The sequence below is a fragment of the Podarcis gaigeae genome (genome assembly GCF_964106915.1).
Source record: "Podarcis gaigeae genome assembly, chromosome: 2".
Taxonomy (NCBI): Eukaryota; Metazoa; Chordata; class Lepidosauria; order Squamata; family Lacertidae; genus Podarcis; species Podarcis gaigeae.
In genome coordinates this window covers 2,298,668-2,314,991 of record NC_139679.1, presented here as the reverse complement: position 1 = coordinate 2,314,991, position 16,324 = coordinate 2,298,668, and the positions used below count along the sequence as shown (strand labels likewise).

General features: G+C 45.3%; 1 protein-coding gene across 1 annotated transcript in view; it reads right to left on the bottom strand.

The window, feature by feature from the left end:
• Positions 1-4,896: 4,896 nt before the first annotated feature.
• ENDOU (endonuclease, poly(U) specific) overlaps positions 4,897-16,324 on the bottom strand; it is a 32,508-nt gene continuing 21,080 nt past the window's right edge. Inside the window, exons 5-9 of the mRNA XM_083729246.1 lie at positions 12,075-12,277; positions 10,938-11,051; positions 10,214-10,320; positions 8,332-8,474; positions 4,897-6,084 (exon numbers count right to left, since the gene is read on the bottom strand). Of these exons, the coding sequence (XP_083585372.1) occupies positions 5,970-6,084; positions 8,332-8,474; positions 10,214-10,320; positions 10,938-11,051; positions 12,075-12,277 (682 nt within the window). The 3' untranslated portion in view covers positions 4,897-5,969. The remainder of the gene's footprint in view (positions 6,085-8,331; positions 8,475-10,213; positions 10,321-10,937; positions 11,052-12,074; positions 12,278-16,324) is intronic.

The window sequence follows — 16,324 nt, the reverse complement described above, 5'->3', positions numbered from 1 at the left end:
AAATAGTGCTTTAAAATGAATTTTGGCAGCAGCAGGTCCTTTCTTAAGGCACCCAGTCAGCTTCTAAGAGGTACAGCAGCACAAACAAGCTACTCCTTGGTCCTTTCACTGCTCTGGGAAGCCCCCAACCTTGAATAAATTGAGGTTCCTATTAGATGGAGATGTTCAGCAGAGGCCAAATACCACAAGATAAACAGCAGTGGGGAGAATTCCAAATAAAATCTGGCCAACTGTGCTATGTGTGGTGTGCTGTGTCCCTTTTGGCCAGTTCACCCCTTCATGGCAGCTCAAGTGCTGTTGGCTGGGGGGGGGGGCTGTCCATGGCCCTCCCCTTCTCACTCCACTAGGGAAGCCTATGCAGGCCACAGCTGTAAACTGGCTGCAGAGTCACTTGGAATAAACAAACTCTCCTGCCGAAGCCCTGTGGAGCCAGCCATAGGCTTCAATAAGCAAATGCATTTCTATAAATCAAGCCCTCTCTCTCTCTCTCTCTCTCTCTCTCTCTCTCTCTCTCTCTCTCCTCCATCCCCCACCCCGCCCACCACAATGTTTGGGTGTCACCTGTGACCCCCTGGCAGATGGTGGAGGGAGGCCCGCCCCTTTGCTCAGAAACTGTTGCAGCTGAGCCATCTGTCAGGCCACGGATGTCCCAGCTCCCAGCGGCTCCCGCTTGAAGCTCAGCATTCACTAGGCCCCTGTTCAAGCTGTATCTCCACCCTGGGACCTGGGGTTGCTGCTGCTGCCACCGCTCCTGAAACTACTGCTCCTTCTCACACTGGCTGAGGAAGGGGCAACAGGCAAAAGAGCTGATGCCGAGCTGGCAACACTTTGGACTGGTAGATGGGTTTGTCATCCTGAGCAACAGGTCTCAAGAATGCTGTTGCAGATCACTGGGTCTGCACCAGTCCTCTGGCATGGTTAGCATGTATTAACATGGAGGAAAGAGTTTCATAACTTAACAGCAACTGGAGGTTCAGTGTGGTGGCTAGCCTCCAGCTACAATGGGTTCTGCCATTCAAGGGATCATACAGACTGTTGTGCATTTATTTGGAGGTAAGCTCCCATTAGGGATGCAGGTGGCACTGTGGGTTAAGCCACAGAGCCTAGGACTTGCCAATCAGAAGGTTGGCGGTTTGAATCCCCGCGACGGGGTGAGCTCCCGTTGCTCAGTCCCTGCTCCTGCCCACCTAGCAGTTCAAAAGCACGTCAAAGTGCAAGTAGATAAATAGGTACTGCTCCGGCGGGAAGGTAAACGGTGTTTCTGTGTGCTGCTCTGGTTCACTTAGTCATGCTGGCCACATGACCCAGAAGCTGTGCGCCGGCTCCCTTGGCCAATAAAGTGAGATGAGCGCCGCAACCCCAGAGTCGGTCACGACTGGACCTAATGCTCAGGGGCCCCTTTACCTTTAAGTTCCCATTGAATGCAGTGATCAAGTTCAGTTGTAATGCTAAGCCATGGGGGGTGAGCTGCAATGAATCTTAGATTTGTGCACTCCCACTTTCTCCCCTCTGCATGTGATGGGAGGACACTGAAATCTTTAAACGAACTACCATTTCCTATTACATCTGAACTCGGGGAAACTGTGGTTTAAAGTAACAGCTTAGTGCAGACAAGTTAGGTTCAAACCAATTTCATGTGAAGACTGGTAGCCTGGTTCATGGGCATGGTGGAATACAGTAGAGACCATTTGCTTGCAGAAAATCTATCTGCTGGGATCAACTCACCATAAATATCTGGCTTCTATCTCCAACACAGTTTTGGAGACCACCTGTTTCCAGTCATTGGACAATATTGGTGAGTTACAGAGGGAGGAGGTGTCCATCCACTTTCCTCCTAGTCCTATTTCACACCTGGCCAAGAGCCATTAGAGGTAAAGGTAAAGGGACCCTGACTGTTAGGTCCAGTCGTGACCGACTCTGGGATGCTTTATTCCTGCCTGCTCCCTTCTCCCTGCAAAAATAAGGGTTGTGCGCAGTGCTGTTCTTTTAGAAAAAGAGGTGCTGGAACTCACCACGAACGCCTCCCTTGTTCTCTTATAATGGCAATGGCACCCACCTGAGAGGTGCTAGAACTGAGTTCCAGCAAGTTCTGGCTGAAACAAAGCCCTGGTTTCTTCTTCTTTATAAAAGGTAAAGGTACCCCTGCCCGTACGGGCCAGTCTTGCCAGACTCTGGGGTTGTGCGCCCATCTCACTTAAGAGGCCAGGGGCCAGCGCTGTCCGGAGACACTTCCGGGTCACGTGGCCAGCGTGACATCGCTGCTCTGGCGAGCCAGAGCTGCACACGGAAACGCCGTTTACCTTCCCGCTGGTAAGCGGTCCCTATTTATCTACTTGCACCCGGAGATGCTTTCGAACTGCTAGGTTGGCAGGCGCTGGGACCGAGCAGCGGGAGCGCACCCCGCCGCAGGGATTCGAACCGCCGACCTTTCGATCGGCAAGTCCTAGGTGCTGAGGCTTTAACCCACAGCGCCACCCTTCTTTATAGGGTTATAGAAATAGATGTATAAAATCCATTCCTTGTGATTCTCTCTCTTTCTCTTTCTCGTAACATTCTGTCACACTATCCTAGCAGGTCAGGAAATGCCAGTGTTGGAACCAGGAACTTTTGGCTCTCTGTAAAGTTACCCCTTGGCTGAGCAACCTGATTGGAGCATTTTCCTGGCAGTCAAGTACTCAGAGGTGTTTCATCAGTCCTGTCCATCCAGGCGGGCCATTGGGCTCTCTTTGACAAGCTTCCTTGTTTGCACTGGGAGACCATGCCTGAGCAAGAATAGTCTTGCTGGCACTGGTGTGTTTCTAACTCTAACTCTGTGATTAGCTTGACTGTGACAGCCTTGACAGAGCAGCACAGCCAAGAAGCTAGATGGACTCAGCTGTGCACATGGAGGGCAGCTTAGTTCTCCCGTTGCCCCCCAATGGTCAATGGACTGGGCAGTGTGGCTACTTACGTTCTGGCAAAAAAGGAAAAGAATGCATGAAAAGAGGACATTATGTTGCAGGAAAAATCCATCTCCTAATACAGATGCAAATTTAGAAAAATATTAGTGTAACTTCAATAGAAATGCAGTACATCTCAGCATAGTGGGGAAGACTGTGGCCAGGCAACCTGTGGGCTTGGTCCACCTGCTGCCCAAGTTCTAAATGTTGATTGCTGGCTTCAAGGCCCCCCCTGCTCCCACTTACCCCCACATTAAGGTTCTTAATCTGGACATGGACTGCACAACCCTTCAAACAAAGCAGATTTGGGGGACCTGCAGCCTCCTTAATATTGTTGGAGTTACAACTCCCATCATCATCCCTGACCATTGACAATGGTGATGGGAGTTGATGAGAGTCGGGAGTCCCGCAACATCTGTAAGGCCACAGATGTTCTCCATCCCTTTAAAAAAGGATGCCTTGAGACAGTGGACTGTCCTCTGTAATGTTGTACACATGGCTACCCACAGTATGGGGGAGCATTAAAATAAGGAGTCAAGCAGTTTGGGAAGACAGCGGGCAGGGCTGGGTTTGGAAAAAATGGCTTTGCCACTTGGTCCACGTTGGGCGAAAGACTGCTGCTTTCTCCCCCACAGGTCCTACCAGACACTAGCTACCACATGGAATAGAAATGGGATCTCAGGCAATGAGAAGGAGTCCAATAGGACAGGAATTGATGGACAACATCGTTGTCTTTGGGACTCAGGACTTGAGGGGTGTTGGAGAGAGCAAATGGCAGGAAGTGTGACTCCTCTCCTACTGAAACATGGATGGGGAACCATGGCTCTCCAGATGTTGTTGGACTCCATCTCCCATCAGCCCTAGCCAGCATGGCCAATGATCAGGGGTGACAGTCCAGCAATTTCTGAAGTGCCACATCTTCACTTTTCCTGGCCATGGGCAATTGCCTCAGTGATGGTGGGGAGAGCGGACAGCAAAGGAGCTGAATTCAGGAACCAGGGGTGAGAGCGGGGCTGTGAGAAAGGAACTTCCCAACACCTTTGCCTTTCTCTACCCATCAAACTTGTCAGGCATTTTGCTTGTGGATACAGAACACCTAGAATGTGGAGTCCTTCGGCCAAGGTCCATAGCAGGAGACAGTGTGCCTCAGGCGCCCCCAAGTGGCTGCAGGTCAGCCTGCTTTCATTAAGGCTATCTCCAGAGAACAAACAGCTTGCTGACGGGCTGCAATGCTCACAAGTTTGGATATTTTCAGCTTAAGGGTATATAATGGGAGTATTTGATATTATATCTGATTTCTTCATTTAAGATGTGACAACGTTTTGTTAGTTAACATGCTGTGTCATTTAATACTGGACCATTGGGAGAGTTTGAGATCTCAGATTTGATACCTACCAAAGTCAAATCAAACAGGCAATGACTACATCTCTAAAGTGCTCACATTTTGATTTGCTAGTGATGACTTGAAAGGGATGCCTTTCTGATGGAATACTGTTGGGCAGGCAAGATGGAGCAGAAGGTACTTGACTCCTTAGGCCAGAGGTGACTAACCCCCAGTATGACCTCACTGGAAGCCCATTTATCAGAGGGGAAGAGGTCCAAACCAGTCAATTTTGGTGGCGATGGCAGAATAAAAATAAAATAAAATAGATACAGTGTTTGGGGGGGGGGCAGGGTGTGGAGCTGGTGGGCAGGGCTTGCTCGAAGTGTGACACTTTGGAAGCAAAGCCCCTTTGGCCCTGCTGCATCTTTCACTGCCTCACACCTGATATCTAGGGCAGGAGGATGGGGCTTGGCCAAAATATCCTAATGGGGAGGCCTGATTGGCCTAATTCAGCCTGTGTGTTTGGAGGTTCCCCACTCTCGTCTGGAGCATTGCGGAAAATGTAATACATGATTACACCCAGTAACCTTAAGGGGGTAATTTATGCATCACCAGGAAAGGAAGACCACGGAATTTGAAGGCACTTGTTTATATGTAAAGTTGCAATTTTGGAAAGAATTACTAACAAAAATACAATACATCACACCATAATAGGAAAGGCTGTGACCAGGGGACCTGTGTGTCTGCCTGTTTGGTTCACTCTCCAGGTAGTAACTATTGATCGTCACTTTCAAGGTCACCCTTTTTAGGGTTATTGGACCAGACAACCTCCTCCAAATAGTGGAATGTCTTCCGTCAACCTTTCAAATGTTGTCTTTAAAGGAGGATACTTAACCACCCTAAGCTGTTCAGTGTTGCTTAGAGTGTTGCCACAAGAGCTAGATCAGCCTTCGAGGACCCAGTGACAGATCAGGGGGCTCACTAGAGTACTATTTGCCTGGAGGACACCATCAACCCTGGACCCACCCTTGCTGAGAAATGTTGCTAGCATTCTTGACTCTAGTTTGGCTGCCTGTGAAATTTCTTGGGGGTAGGAACCTCCATTTTATACCAAATTTTGCCTTAGATAGAAGGATACGACTACCAGTGGTTCCTAGAGAAGGTAGTGGTTTACTGCCTTCAGTGTCTCAAGTGACATGCCTTCAAATACCAGTTGCTGGGGATCAAAAATGTGGAGGGTGCCCCAGTGCATGTCCTCCCTGTGGGCTTTCCATTGGCACCTGGTTGGCAACTGTGAGAACAGGAGGCTGGATGAGATGGACCTCCAGTAAGGCTCCTCTTATGTTCTTATGTTGGTGGGATAGAAAAGTTTGTTTTCCCCCAGTTGTTGTTGTTGATGATTGTTTCACTTTCCATTTACATTCTCCAGGTGTTTTTTGTGAATCCACCTTGGACTGTGCTTTAGGCAAAATGTGGAGTCACTTCTGGCAGAGTATTATTTGGAGCATGAAAGGTGCTCACCGTCACAGATGAGTTCCAGTCACAAGACCTGTTGCACACTCCATATGACTTAGGCAAACAAACAGAAAAAAATGTTCAATTGAAAGATGAAAGGCTATGTAGAGCAGCTCCCATACAAATGTGGTTGCATCATGCAGGCTGCATCTGGCCATTCAGGACGTTTTCATACTCAGGATCTTGTAGCATCATGGGGAAACCACATAAGCTGTGGCTATGTACTTTTTCCCATTTCCATAGGTGGATTTATCCCAGGTATAAGTCTGAATCCCCAGGTTGTGGCCCCCAATTTTCAGTTGACACCTGAAGAACAGAAGATTGACATTTAATAATCTTGCTACTCAAACCTCCAGCTCTTTCTTTTGAACCAGACCACAGTTCCAATCAGAAGTTCCACACTGGAAGAAAACTAGTTCTTATTCAAGTCAGCTTTGCATTGCCACCAACACACTGCTTTCCCTTTCCCTTTCCCTTTCTGACAGACTGGTGCATGTGGAATCATCAGCCTTACAAAAAAACATCTAGATCACAACTCAACATATTTCTAAGACACGGATTGTCCTGGACTGTGTGACCTGAACATGAGCAGAACCAGTCATAAGACGGCTGCAACATCTACAAACAGTAAGTCAACTTATTGTGTTTGGGTGAACCTGTTCCACACCACTTTGAGGCTTTTCTTTTCCTTCCTCTATTTTTTATGATCAAGCGGCATATACATTTTATGAAATAAAATACTGTTCCTGTTCCACCTGCCTTGTCCTCTCTCTCAAATTTTATCTGCACCCTCCTCTTGACCACCTGTCATCTGAACTAACAAAGTATTTGGCTCTCCATTCCAAAGGCAGTAGACAAACTCCATGCTTGCTTTGCACTAGATGCCACAGATACAATTAGTACAGCCGTGCAAAGGACCCCCAATGTAGTTCAGACTTTGATCAGTGATCCTAATTAGGCCCTGATCCAATTAGGAACTGATTTGGGCCTTGAACTAAATTGGGGTACTTGCACAGTCCTAATGTCTAATTAAGGGGTTTAAACTAATAAAATGTGGTTGGTGCTAAGGAGTGCAGGAAGAGGAAGAATAATAGCATTGTAGAGTTGGAAGGGACCACGAGAGTCCTCTAGTCCTACCCCCTGCAATGCAGGAATCTTTCACTCAATGTCTTGAACCCACAACCCTGAGATTAAGAGTCTCGTGCTTTACTGACTGAGGTATCAGTCTGGGCAGGAGACATTAGGCAGAGGCTCTTCCTTGCATCTTCTCCTTCTCCCCTCTTTGCCCAACAACCCTCCTTTTGGCAGTTGACCTGATCTGCAGTGACCCAGACCAGACAAAGCCGGATTCAGGATCTGGAATCTGTCTGGACTAGTTGCACAGTCCTAATCAATACCCACTCAGGATGTTGCAATGGTTACAACTTTGCATCGAACTTTACAAAGGCTTTTCTTTTGCTTTTCTTAAAAAAACAGATTCTGTTATCTGGCCCAATTAAGCTCATTTTGGGGCTATCTAAAAGAATTCTACTAGTGTGTTTTAGGTTTAGCTATGACAAGCTTATATTGTTTGTCTGTTGATGCTAGGTTTACATGCTAGGATCAGTGATAGTTTGTGCTGTTTTGTTTTATAAGTGTGTGTGAATAAATCATTGAAAATATACTCTTTCTTGGGTGAACTACCATATTGGCCCAAATATAAGCCACACCCGAATGTAAGCTGCACCTTTAAAATTGGAGGGGGGGAGAAAAAAATACCTGAATATAAGCTGCTCCCTTCCTCACTGTTCCTGGCTGCATACTGGGAGGGGGGGGGGAGCGGTGCTGCTTTGCTGGTGGCCTTTCCCCTTCCTTCCTCGCTCTCTCCCTTCCTGGTCTTGGGGGAGAGGATGGGGGTCTACGCGCAAGGTAGGCGCTGTTTGCCCCATGCTCCTGGCTGCATACCGTAAGATCGTGAATATAAGTCACAATCTTTTCATGGTTGGAATTTGAGGGGAAAGTGAGGCTTATATTCAGGCCAATATGGTAAGAAGTCTTTATAGTCTCTTGGGCTGTCTAAAAGAACTGCAGAAGTGGCCTAAACTGTGCTGAAGAGCAATTTATAGAGGAGAGGTCCAGTGCTTTTTTCTGGTGGTACTTAACAGTATGCAGAACCGGCACCTATTTTTTAAAAAAAATCTTGTGGTCTATCTACCTTTCTATATTGTTAAAACCAAAGAAACAGAACTGAAATTGGAAAGCGACATCCACTGAGCCTCAAAACAAATCTCCCCTTCTCACTTTCAAAAAATCATATATTGCTGATTTAGGAACTGTATCTTTAAGAACTTATTTTGCATTTATAGTAATGAATTAGGAACTGCAGCTTTAAGAGCTTGAGCTTGTTCTCCCCTCCTCCTTCCCTTTCCCTTTTCCTTGCATACTATGGGGGGTTTTGGGGGACACATTGTACTTCATGGTGAGTACCGGCTCCCTTTTTTCTAAAAAGAACACAACACACTGGAGAGGTCTATAGACACAATAGTTATGTCCTGTAAATGTCGTTATACTCACACTTTTCCAGGTCTAGCAATGAAACACAGTGAATAGAGTCCAAATTCAAATTCAGGGCTGCTTCCAATAAAGGCTGTTCCAACCTCCTTGTAAAATCCATCCCAATTGAACTGCAGCCCCAACACATCTGGGTATGAGGTCCACTAAACCAGAAAATGAAAGCACCAGAAATTATCAAGGAGGATATTTATAGACATGGGGGGGGGGGAGAATTTTGCAATGTTAAGCTGTGAAAACTCCCCAGTTCTGAGGATATGAGTATTTGTGTTGATGGTGGTACCTAAGTGGTCTAGCATGCCACACCTCCAATGTTTGGCAGAAGAATACAGGTATACTTTTTTTTGTGAGAGTTGAGGGGTTCATCATATGGGTAAATGAGGCTAGATGATTGCAATGTGCTCTGCATGAGGTGCAGATAAAGTGGGTGGACGGACTGCTTTTAAAGGTAATTTGGAAATCACTTAGATGCTTGTGGGGGCACATGGTCTGAGCAGCTAACATCTGTAATGTGACAGCTGCATTGGTTACCTGTTTGTTTCCAGCCTAAAAAGCCCTCAACTCTTTGGAACCAGGTTATTTGAAGGACCTGGCACCACCAGGAAGGGCTGGGATTGTCCCCTGCCTGAAACCCTGTTGAGCCACAGCCAGTTGATGTAGACAATATTGAGCTAAATGGACCAACTAAATGGACTCATGAGAAGGCTGCTTTCTCTGTTCCTATGGCCAACTGTACCCAGGTAAACCTGCCCAGGCCTTGAGAGTGCACTCAGAGGTCTTATGCACAGGCTGGCCACAGACAAGAGACAGACAGCCTTTTTGGTGTGGATGGATCTACATTTTACTGTTCTGAGGTAAGCTGCCTTGAGATGCAAAGCAGCCATATAATATTTTGGAAAAACTAAGTCAGAATATGTATTCCCTGTGCTCTGTTCCTCTTTACCTTCTCTTGGTGTTCAGAACATAACAAATTGTGACCTTTCAAAGGGGAGGCACCCTCTGAAATAGGTGTTCTAAGAACAGGAACACATTGTAAATCTAAGGAATTGCCATGGGCACCACAACATGCCCATTTCACAGAAGAAAATTGCCAGTGCTCAGGACTCCCTCCTCACAAAACCCCTAACACTTTCCCCCAAAGAGTGTTATTTTACAGATAAAAACAGCAGGAAACTTCCCTATCACAAAATCCCCCAAAGGAGTTTGTTTTAATTAACATAATAGGCTTGGACCTTGGTGGTCACTAGAGGAGATGCCTGAGGATATCCTGTTGTCCATAGGTGTGAAATTCAGGACCACAGCCTAAGAGAGTTCAGCTAAAGGGCAGAATGCAGTTTACTTAATAGAGTGGTTTGAGCTTTGCTATAGGCAGCAGCTGAGTCTGGCATCCAGCATTTTTATTCCCCCTGAAAAATATGCTTCTTCGGGATCATCTCATTCTGTCACCCAACCCTAGGTGGCAGTGTAAGGCAGTATTTTGTGGAGAGGCACCTTCAAATGAAGCCCTTTTTTGTTTATTGCTATATATCAGGCACAGAGCTCCCTGGACTAGGAACAGGCAGCAGAGGCTGCTTTACTGGGGCAACTGGGCACTGCCCCACCAACATCTGCTCCTTTCTGTGGCACTAAAATAAATTTCTAAAATGCTTCATCTATGTGTGGTTCTGTTATTGTTTACATGGTTATGTGTTAATTTGTACATAACTTATGACAAAGTAATAAAAATTAGTAAAAAAAAAAATGTTTGCAGTCATTGAGGTAGAAGTCTGTGTCTCATTTTAGCTGTTATGCAAAATTTATGGATTATTTTTTTTAATGGAACTTTCATTCTCCAAGATGCCTTCAAAAAGTCTGGAAGACTGTAGCCATTCCCAGTGATACTCACCGGACCATCATAGTTGTAGCTGAAATAGTCAATTATACCCTGCTTCTCCAGCAGATAAAAACGAATCCAGTTGTGGAATCCAGATACTTTTCCTTTCTTGACTTCCCCTAAAAAAAACATTTTCCATTAATGGCTAATTAATCCTCCTGCCACTAAATATGGGTATTTTAAGTTTACTTCTGGGTGATGAGAACAACAAAAGGAAAAGATGTATTTATCTATATGCAGCAACAGATGTTGTGGTCGGGCTGCACTGTTCAGCCAACCTGGTTGCAGAGGTGTGAAGTGGCAATGAAGTCCGTGCAGTGCAAGTGGGCCAGCACACTGACCTGGCCACTGCCTTGCCCCGCTTCTTCTCCATGCAGTAAGCAGGAGCAGTGCAGCTGGAGGGAACCCAGGGGAGCGGTGCAAGCTGCCCTGCGGTCTAGTACTGTACATACTAATGCCAGTTTGAGTCTTCCTGTGCAAATGTTCATGTAGCCAAAACCACAGAGAAGGCTAGTAATGGTGCCACCTTGTTTCTAGACCTGACTGGCTGCATGTTGTTGTGACATCATCATGTGCTTCTTAATTGTTTAGATAATTCAAAATAGAAACTTTCTCAAGTTTAAAAAACGGTGTCAAAACAGCATCAGATGGGACAAACAACGGTTGCAAATAAGTAGAGGTGGGTAATTGCATGAAACTGTGGAAGGTGGAGGTTTGTTGGTTTTTATGAATGTACCTATAAACACATGTTCAAAGCCACTGGAGTCATGCTCATCCTTGCCCCTGGAATAAAGGCCAAACCATATCTCCTTTAGGTCAGCAACAAACTCTGCCTCTGTGCCATAACGATCTAGGAAAGAGATGGGGAGGGAAAGACAAAAGGCATTAATTTCTCACTCAAAAGAACCAAAATAAAATATCCCAAATAAATCCTATATCTCCCCTTTAATGTTCTGCATAGCTTGGGTGAAGCAATGGGTACCAACTGTGTTTACTAATGATGTAACACTCGCAGAAAAAGTCATGTTTGAATGAAAGCCAGACTTTGCACTAAAATGTTTAAACTGTCCTGACTTCTACCCCAAGAATCCTGGGGTTCCCAGCACTAGAGAGATTTGCTTTAAAACAGCAACAACACAAAAATGAAAAACTACAATATCAAGGAAAGAGAGGGATATAAAATGAGAGAATAGGTACAGGAGGGTTTTGGGCAATGATGTTGCACTCATCATCCAACAGGCACTGCCACTACCCACCGCAGCACACAAACACACATTAGATAAAAACAGCAGCCACATAAAATAGCAGGAAAAAGCTCTCCAAAATATATTAAGAATTATTTATTTCTTTTTATTTATTTCTTTTTTATATCTCCCTTCATCCAGAGACCTTGGGGCAGTTCACAACATAGAAATACAAGATAAAAACACAAAATACGTAATAAAAACCATTGCAACCAAGAAATCTCCCTCCCCTCCCACCTCCTCCCACAAACACATTTAAAAGGATGTCAATCAGCCAAAGGCCTGGTTGAAGAGGAACATTTGTGCCTGATGCCTAAAGGTGTATAACGAAGGAGCCAGGTGAGCCTCCCTGGGGAGAACATTCCACAAATTTAAAAGGCCTTGGAAAAAATGTCTTTACCTCGAAAGGGCCTCTCTGGGGAGGGAACCCCATAACTCAGGTGCCACTACCAAAAAGGCCCTTAAATTCAGTTGCATAGGTCAGGCATATCCAACTCCAGAAATTTGGACTATAATACCCATAAGCCCCAGGTAGCATGGGCCATGGTAGATGGGAGTGGTAAACAACAACACCTGGAGGGACCATAGTGGCTATGCTGGCAGAGACCTTATTATGAAGAAAGACTTACGTTTGCTGTGCAGGAATTTGTAAAGCACTTTCATCACCTCAGTCTTCATGACCTCACTCAGGAAGTTATCCTGCTCCTTCAGTTGCTCAGCAGTGAATTCTTCCCCTGTCCCTACACTTTTATGATAATTATCCAGCAGCTTAATGAAACTGGCATAAGTAGGCTTGGAGAAGAGCTTCTCCTGGTTGACGTAGCTGAAGAGCCTGCACACACACAAGCAAAAATACCTGCTATGAAGGTGGTCTTTTTTGTTCTTACGGGTCCCCAGCTAAACACTCTGCTGAGGTTAGGAGCCGAAGCACACAGAAATGGAATGTTTCCTATTAAAATGCCCTCTGCCTGGACTGTACTACTTCAGGGAACACACAACTGAATGCTGTCTTGTATTAAAAAGAAACAACTTTCTAATCATACAAATCTAGCATGCGGGGAGTGTCACGGACTGGCTGGACATAGAGGAAAGGTGAGAGAAACCAGCTGGGGATTCCCAAAGTGAAGAAGGCTCAGAGCCCAGGTGGTGGTGCGACAAGGATGAGTGGGCAGATAGAGAAGAGGGAGGAGACTGGGAAGAGGACAAGCACCATGTACTGCTTCTATTCATTGGAAAGAATCCTAGAAGAGAAATGAAAATTTAGCCTGGTGTGCCTTTGAGGCACCTGTCTAATTTAAAAGGAAATGAGAATTTCCCTCTTCCGATACAGTTCAGCAATAACATTGGAAGTAACTTAATGTCTCCAATCACTGAGGTCTGTCACTCAATCATTAGGAAATGAAATTGAAGATGAAATTTCAGATAGATATGAACTTTGGTGAAATATTAAAATCTAAATGCAAAATTTCACATTTATGGTGAAATATTTTTATTACAGGAAGTAAATCTTAAAGTCTTGTTGGTTTAACCGTGTATTTTGCACAGTTCTTTCTCCCAGGAAAGTGAGCATAGGATTGCAGCTTAAGGGTTCCATCCTCTGCTTGAGATCCACCATTGGATGAGATGCAGATTCAGTGAGAACGCCTTTGATACAGGTGGAACTTTAGATAGGCAACCAAAATGAAATTTGTCATTTTGCAATCCTATGTATGCTGATCCGGGATAATGCCTCAATGACACTTCCAAGTAAAAATGGATAGGATTAAGCTGCAGGCTAGGAAAATTTGCTTGAGATTTTCCCCCTTTGTTTCAGTAATCAGTGTGTATGTTCAGTACTCATGTGTATGTTATAGCATTAAAGAAAGTAGGAAACCTGATACCCGACATTCAAAAAGGTATACTTGTTTTTTGGCTGTAACTCAACTCTTGCTTCCAAAGTAGTGATGCACAAAAGCCCAGTAAAAGGAATAGTTTCCCCTTAAAAATTGTAAGTTGAATATCCACTTGCAATTAATGAACTGAAATTTTTAGATTTTGGATGTCCTCATGCAAATTTTAAAGTTGAGAATCTCAATGAGTATTCCCACCTTTGTTTTAAGCGCTAGAATGTTAAATAGGTAGATTCCACCACCCTCCTTTAAAACCTGTTTCCTGTAGCTGAGATGCAACCAGTTGAGCATCATCTACATTTACTTTGCTGTGTTTCTGCTTGGCAGGGCAGGAGGCCACTCAGGGCACTTAGATGGAAACTGTGGGGAGAGCAAGCAATCAGGAGAGAGAGAGAGAGCTGCAGCAGCTGTGGGGTGCAACTCTTTAAAAGTGCAACTCAAGAGCTCAGCATCTTTCCACTTCCTGCTAACCCGGAGGCATGCCCTGCAGGTAGGAGACGTGGGTCCAATAGGATGGGATGGGAGTTGGGAATTTGCAGAAAGGAAGGTGGTTGAAATAAATGTTTTTATGGGCTACTTTTGTTTTGTTTTTTGCTGGTTTTAGCAAAAAGGCTTCATTTATTGAGATACTCAAAAGACAGAATTTAATAAACTTGCTAATTTGTTAATCTGTAAGGCACTTTTTTAAAAAAGTACATTGCAAACTAGGGTTGTTGGAATTGCAGACTGGAGGTTTCGGACGCGCAAAGGGATTCTTCCAGCGTGGTGTGTTGTGGGGAGGGAAGGCTGCTCTGGTTATCCAAACTGAACGTAGTAATAATTTGGTTGCATTTTACAAAGCACTTCAGGGCAGTTCAGACGCTTCTTTCCAGAAAGCTTCCCTGCCCGTGAAATCTTCCTAACAGCCTTGTGAGGTGGGCTCGTTCCTATGTTTGTAGCAAATGGTTTTGGAAGCAGGTGGCAGTTTACTAAGATGCTGGCTTTGTTTGATCATTTGTATTTTGCTGCCTATAAACCTTACTTGGTCTGCGTTAATTTTCTTGCCCTTACTGGCAGTGGCGGCGGCAGTGGTGTGGGTGGGCAAGGGATTTACGTATTTCGACCGGGAAAAGATAAATTCATTTAGTGACAATGACAAAGCCAGCTTGAAAATAAATATTAGCTTGGCAGGTTCAAACTTGTTAGCTTTGTTTACTAAGTGCAAGAAAAATATGCAGGCGAAATTGGATAGCTCATTACTCCAGGGATGGAGAATCTTTCATCAGCCCTCCCCGGCACAGCTAGGAACGGCTGGAGTTGTGTTGTAGTTCAGTAACATTCAGGGGTAGGGGGCAAAGTATTCCCCACAGCTGCTCTTGGTCATTAGAATGCTTGCCCCATTCAAAATTTTACCCCGTGGTTAGCATTAATTGCAGCTGTTGTTGGGTTTTTTACTGGAAGTGAAAAACGAAGTAAAGTGCCTTTTCTTGGGGAAACCCCGTTTTTTATGTCAGAAGGGTAGCCTTTCCCTTTTAACATTTCCCACGGACTTCCTCTTAGTCTACTCATTGAGTTAACAAGCGACAGCTGCAGTGGCAATTTGGGGTGGGGCCAACCCTTCAAAGAAAGAAATGGTGCAGCATTCCCTACTTTGTGGGAAAGATTTGCATGAGTTTTACATGGAAGTGCTTTCCTTGACAGAAGTGAAAACATCAGAGCTTTGAAAATAATCACATTGTGTGGGCATGAATGGACTAGAGTGAGGCAGTGTCCCTTCACCAGCAGCAGCACCTATCTCAGAAGCTGTGACTTTGCAAAGTGAAAAAAGTTCACCCCCAGTGTGAGCAGTGTGGTGTAGTGGTTAGAGTCTGTAGGTCTAGGACTGGGGAGACCCAGGTTCAAATCCCCACTCAGCCAAGATGTTCATTGGGTTTTACTGTCCTATACATGCCTAAACGTAAGTCCCACTGTGCTCTCTGTACAACCTGTTTTTCTGTGGCTGGTTACAAGCTTCCCAATGCCACAAACAGCAAAAATAGCCAAATAAATTCTCTACAAAAAATTATAATAGAAAGTGCTGCTGCATACGGGGTGAGGAGTGGGGGATAGCCATTTTGGTTTTGCGCCTGTAACCCCAGGCTCCAGGAGCCATGTGGCAAATAGCTTTTCTATGCTACAGTGGACCTGCTGCCAGTCATGGGGCCTTGCAACTTGCCTCGGGAAATGTGGTAGCTTAAAAAAAGCAGTAGTAGTTTTCTTGGGGGTGTGGATCTGAAATGCAGACCCATCTTGCCCCTGGAAAGAAAAGTCAGGTGGCCTTCTTGATAAGGAGAGGGTCTCTTTAGCTTTTTGAACGCTGTGAGATCTCTTGCTCTGGGTTAATTTCATAGAATCATAGGCTGTTGCCGCTTGCAGCTTGTCTCCACTGCCCTGCTCATAATTGTGAAGAATATTCTTATGTTATGAACGGCGCTACAGCTCTGATTCTCTATCAACAGGGCAATGGCAGTTGCAATCAAGACTTCTTTTCTAGGATTGGAAGGGCAAGGAAACTCTGGACCTGTTGACTGTGCTGCTCCACGTAAAGGCATGCATCTAAAGCAGGGGTCAGCAACTTTTTCATCAGGAGGCCAGTCCACTGTCCCTCAGACTATATTTTTTGGGGGGGAAATGAATGAATTCCTATGCTCCACAAACAACCCAGAGATGCATTTTAAATAAAAGGACACATTCTACTCATGTAAAAACACACTGATTCCTGGACTGTCCGAGGGCTGGATTGAGAAGGTGATTGGGCCAGATCCGGCCTCCAGGCCTTAGTTTGCCTACTCATGATCTAAGGGGCTAGCCTTCTACTTGCCACTGTATCACTCCTTCCCAAGACAGGAATGTCGTGTCATGAGCTACTAGTCTCTTGGCTCCTGAGTGGGGTGGCCCCAGTTCCACCCTGCCCTAGCAAGCTGAGAGCAGGAGCCCTGCATGCCCCTGGTCTCCCAGGACATCGTTGTTTT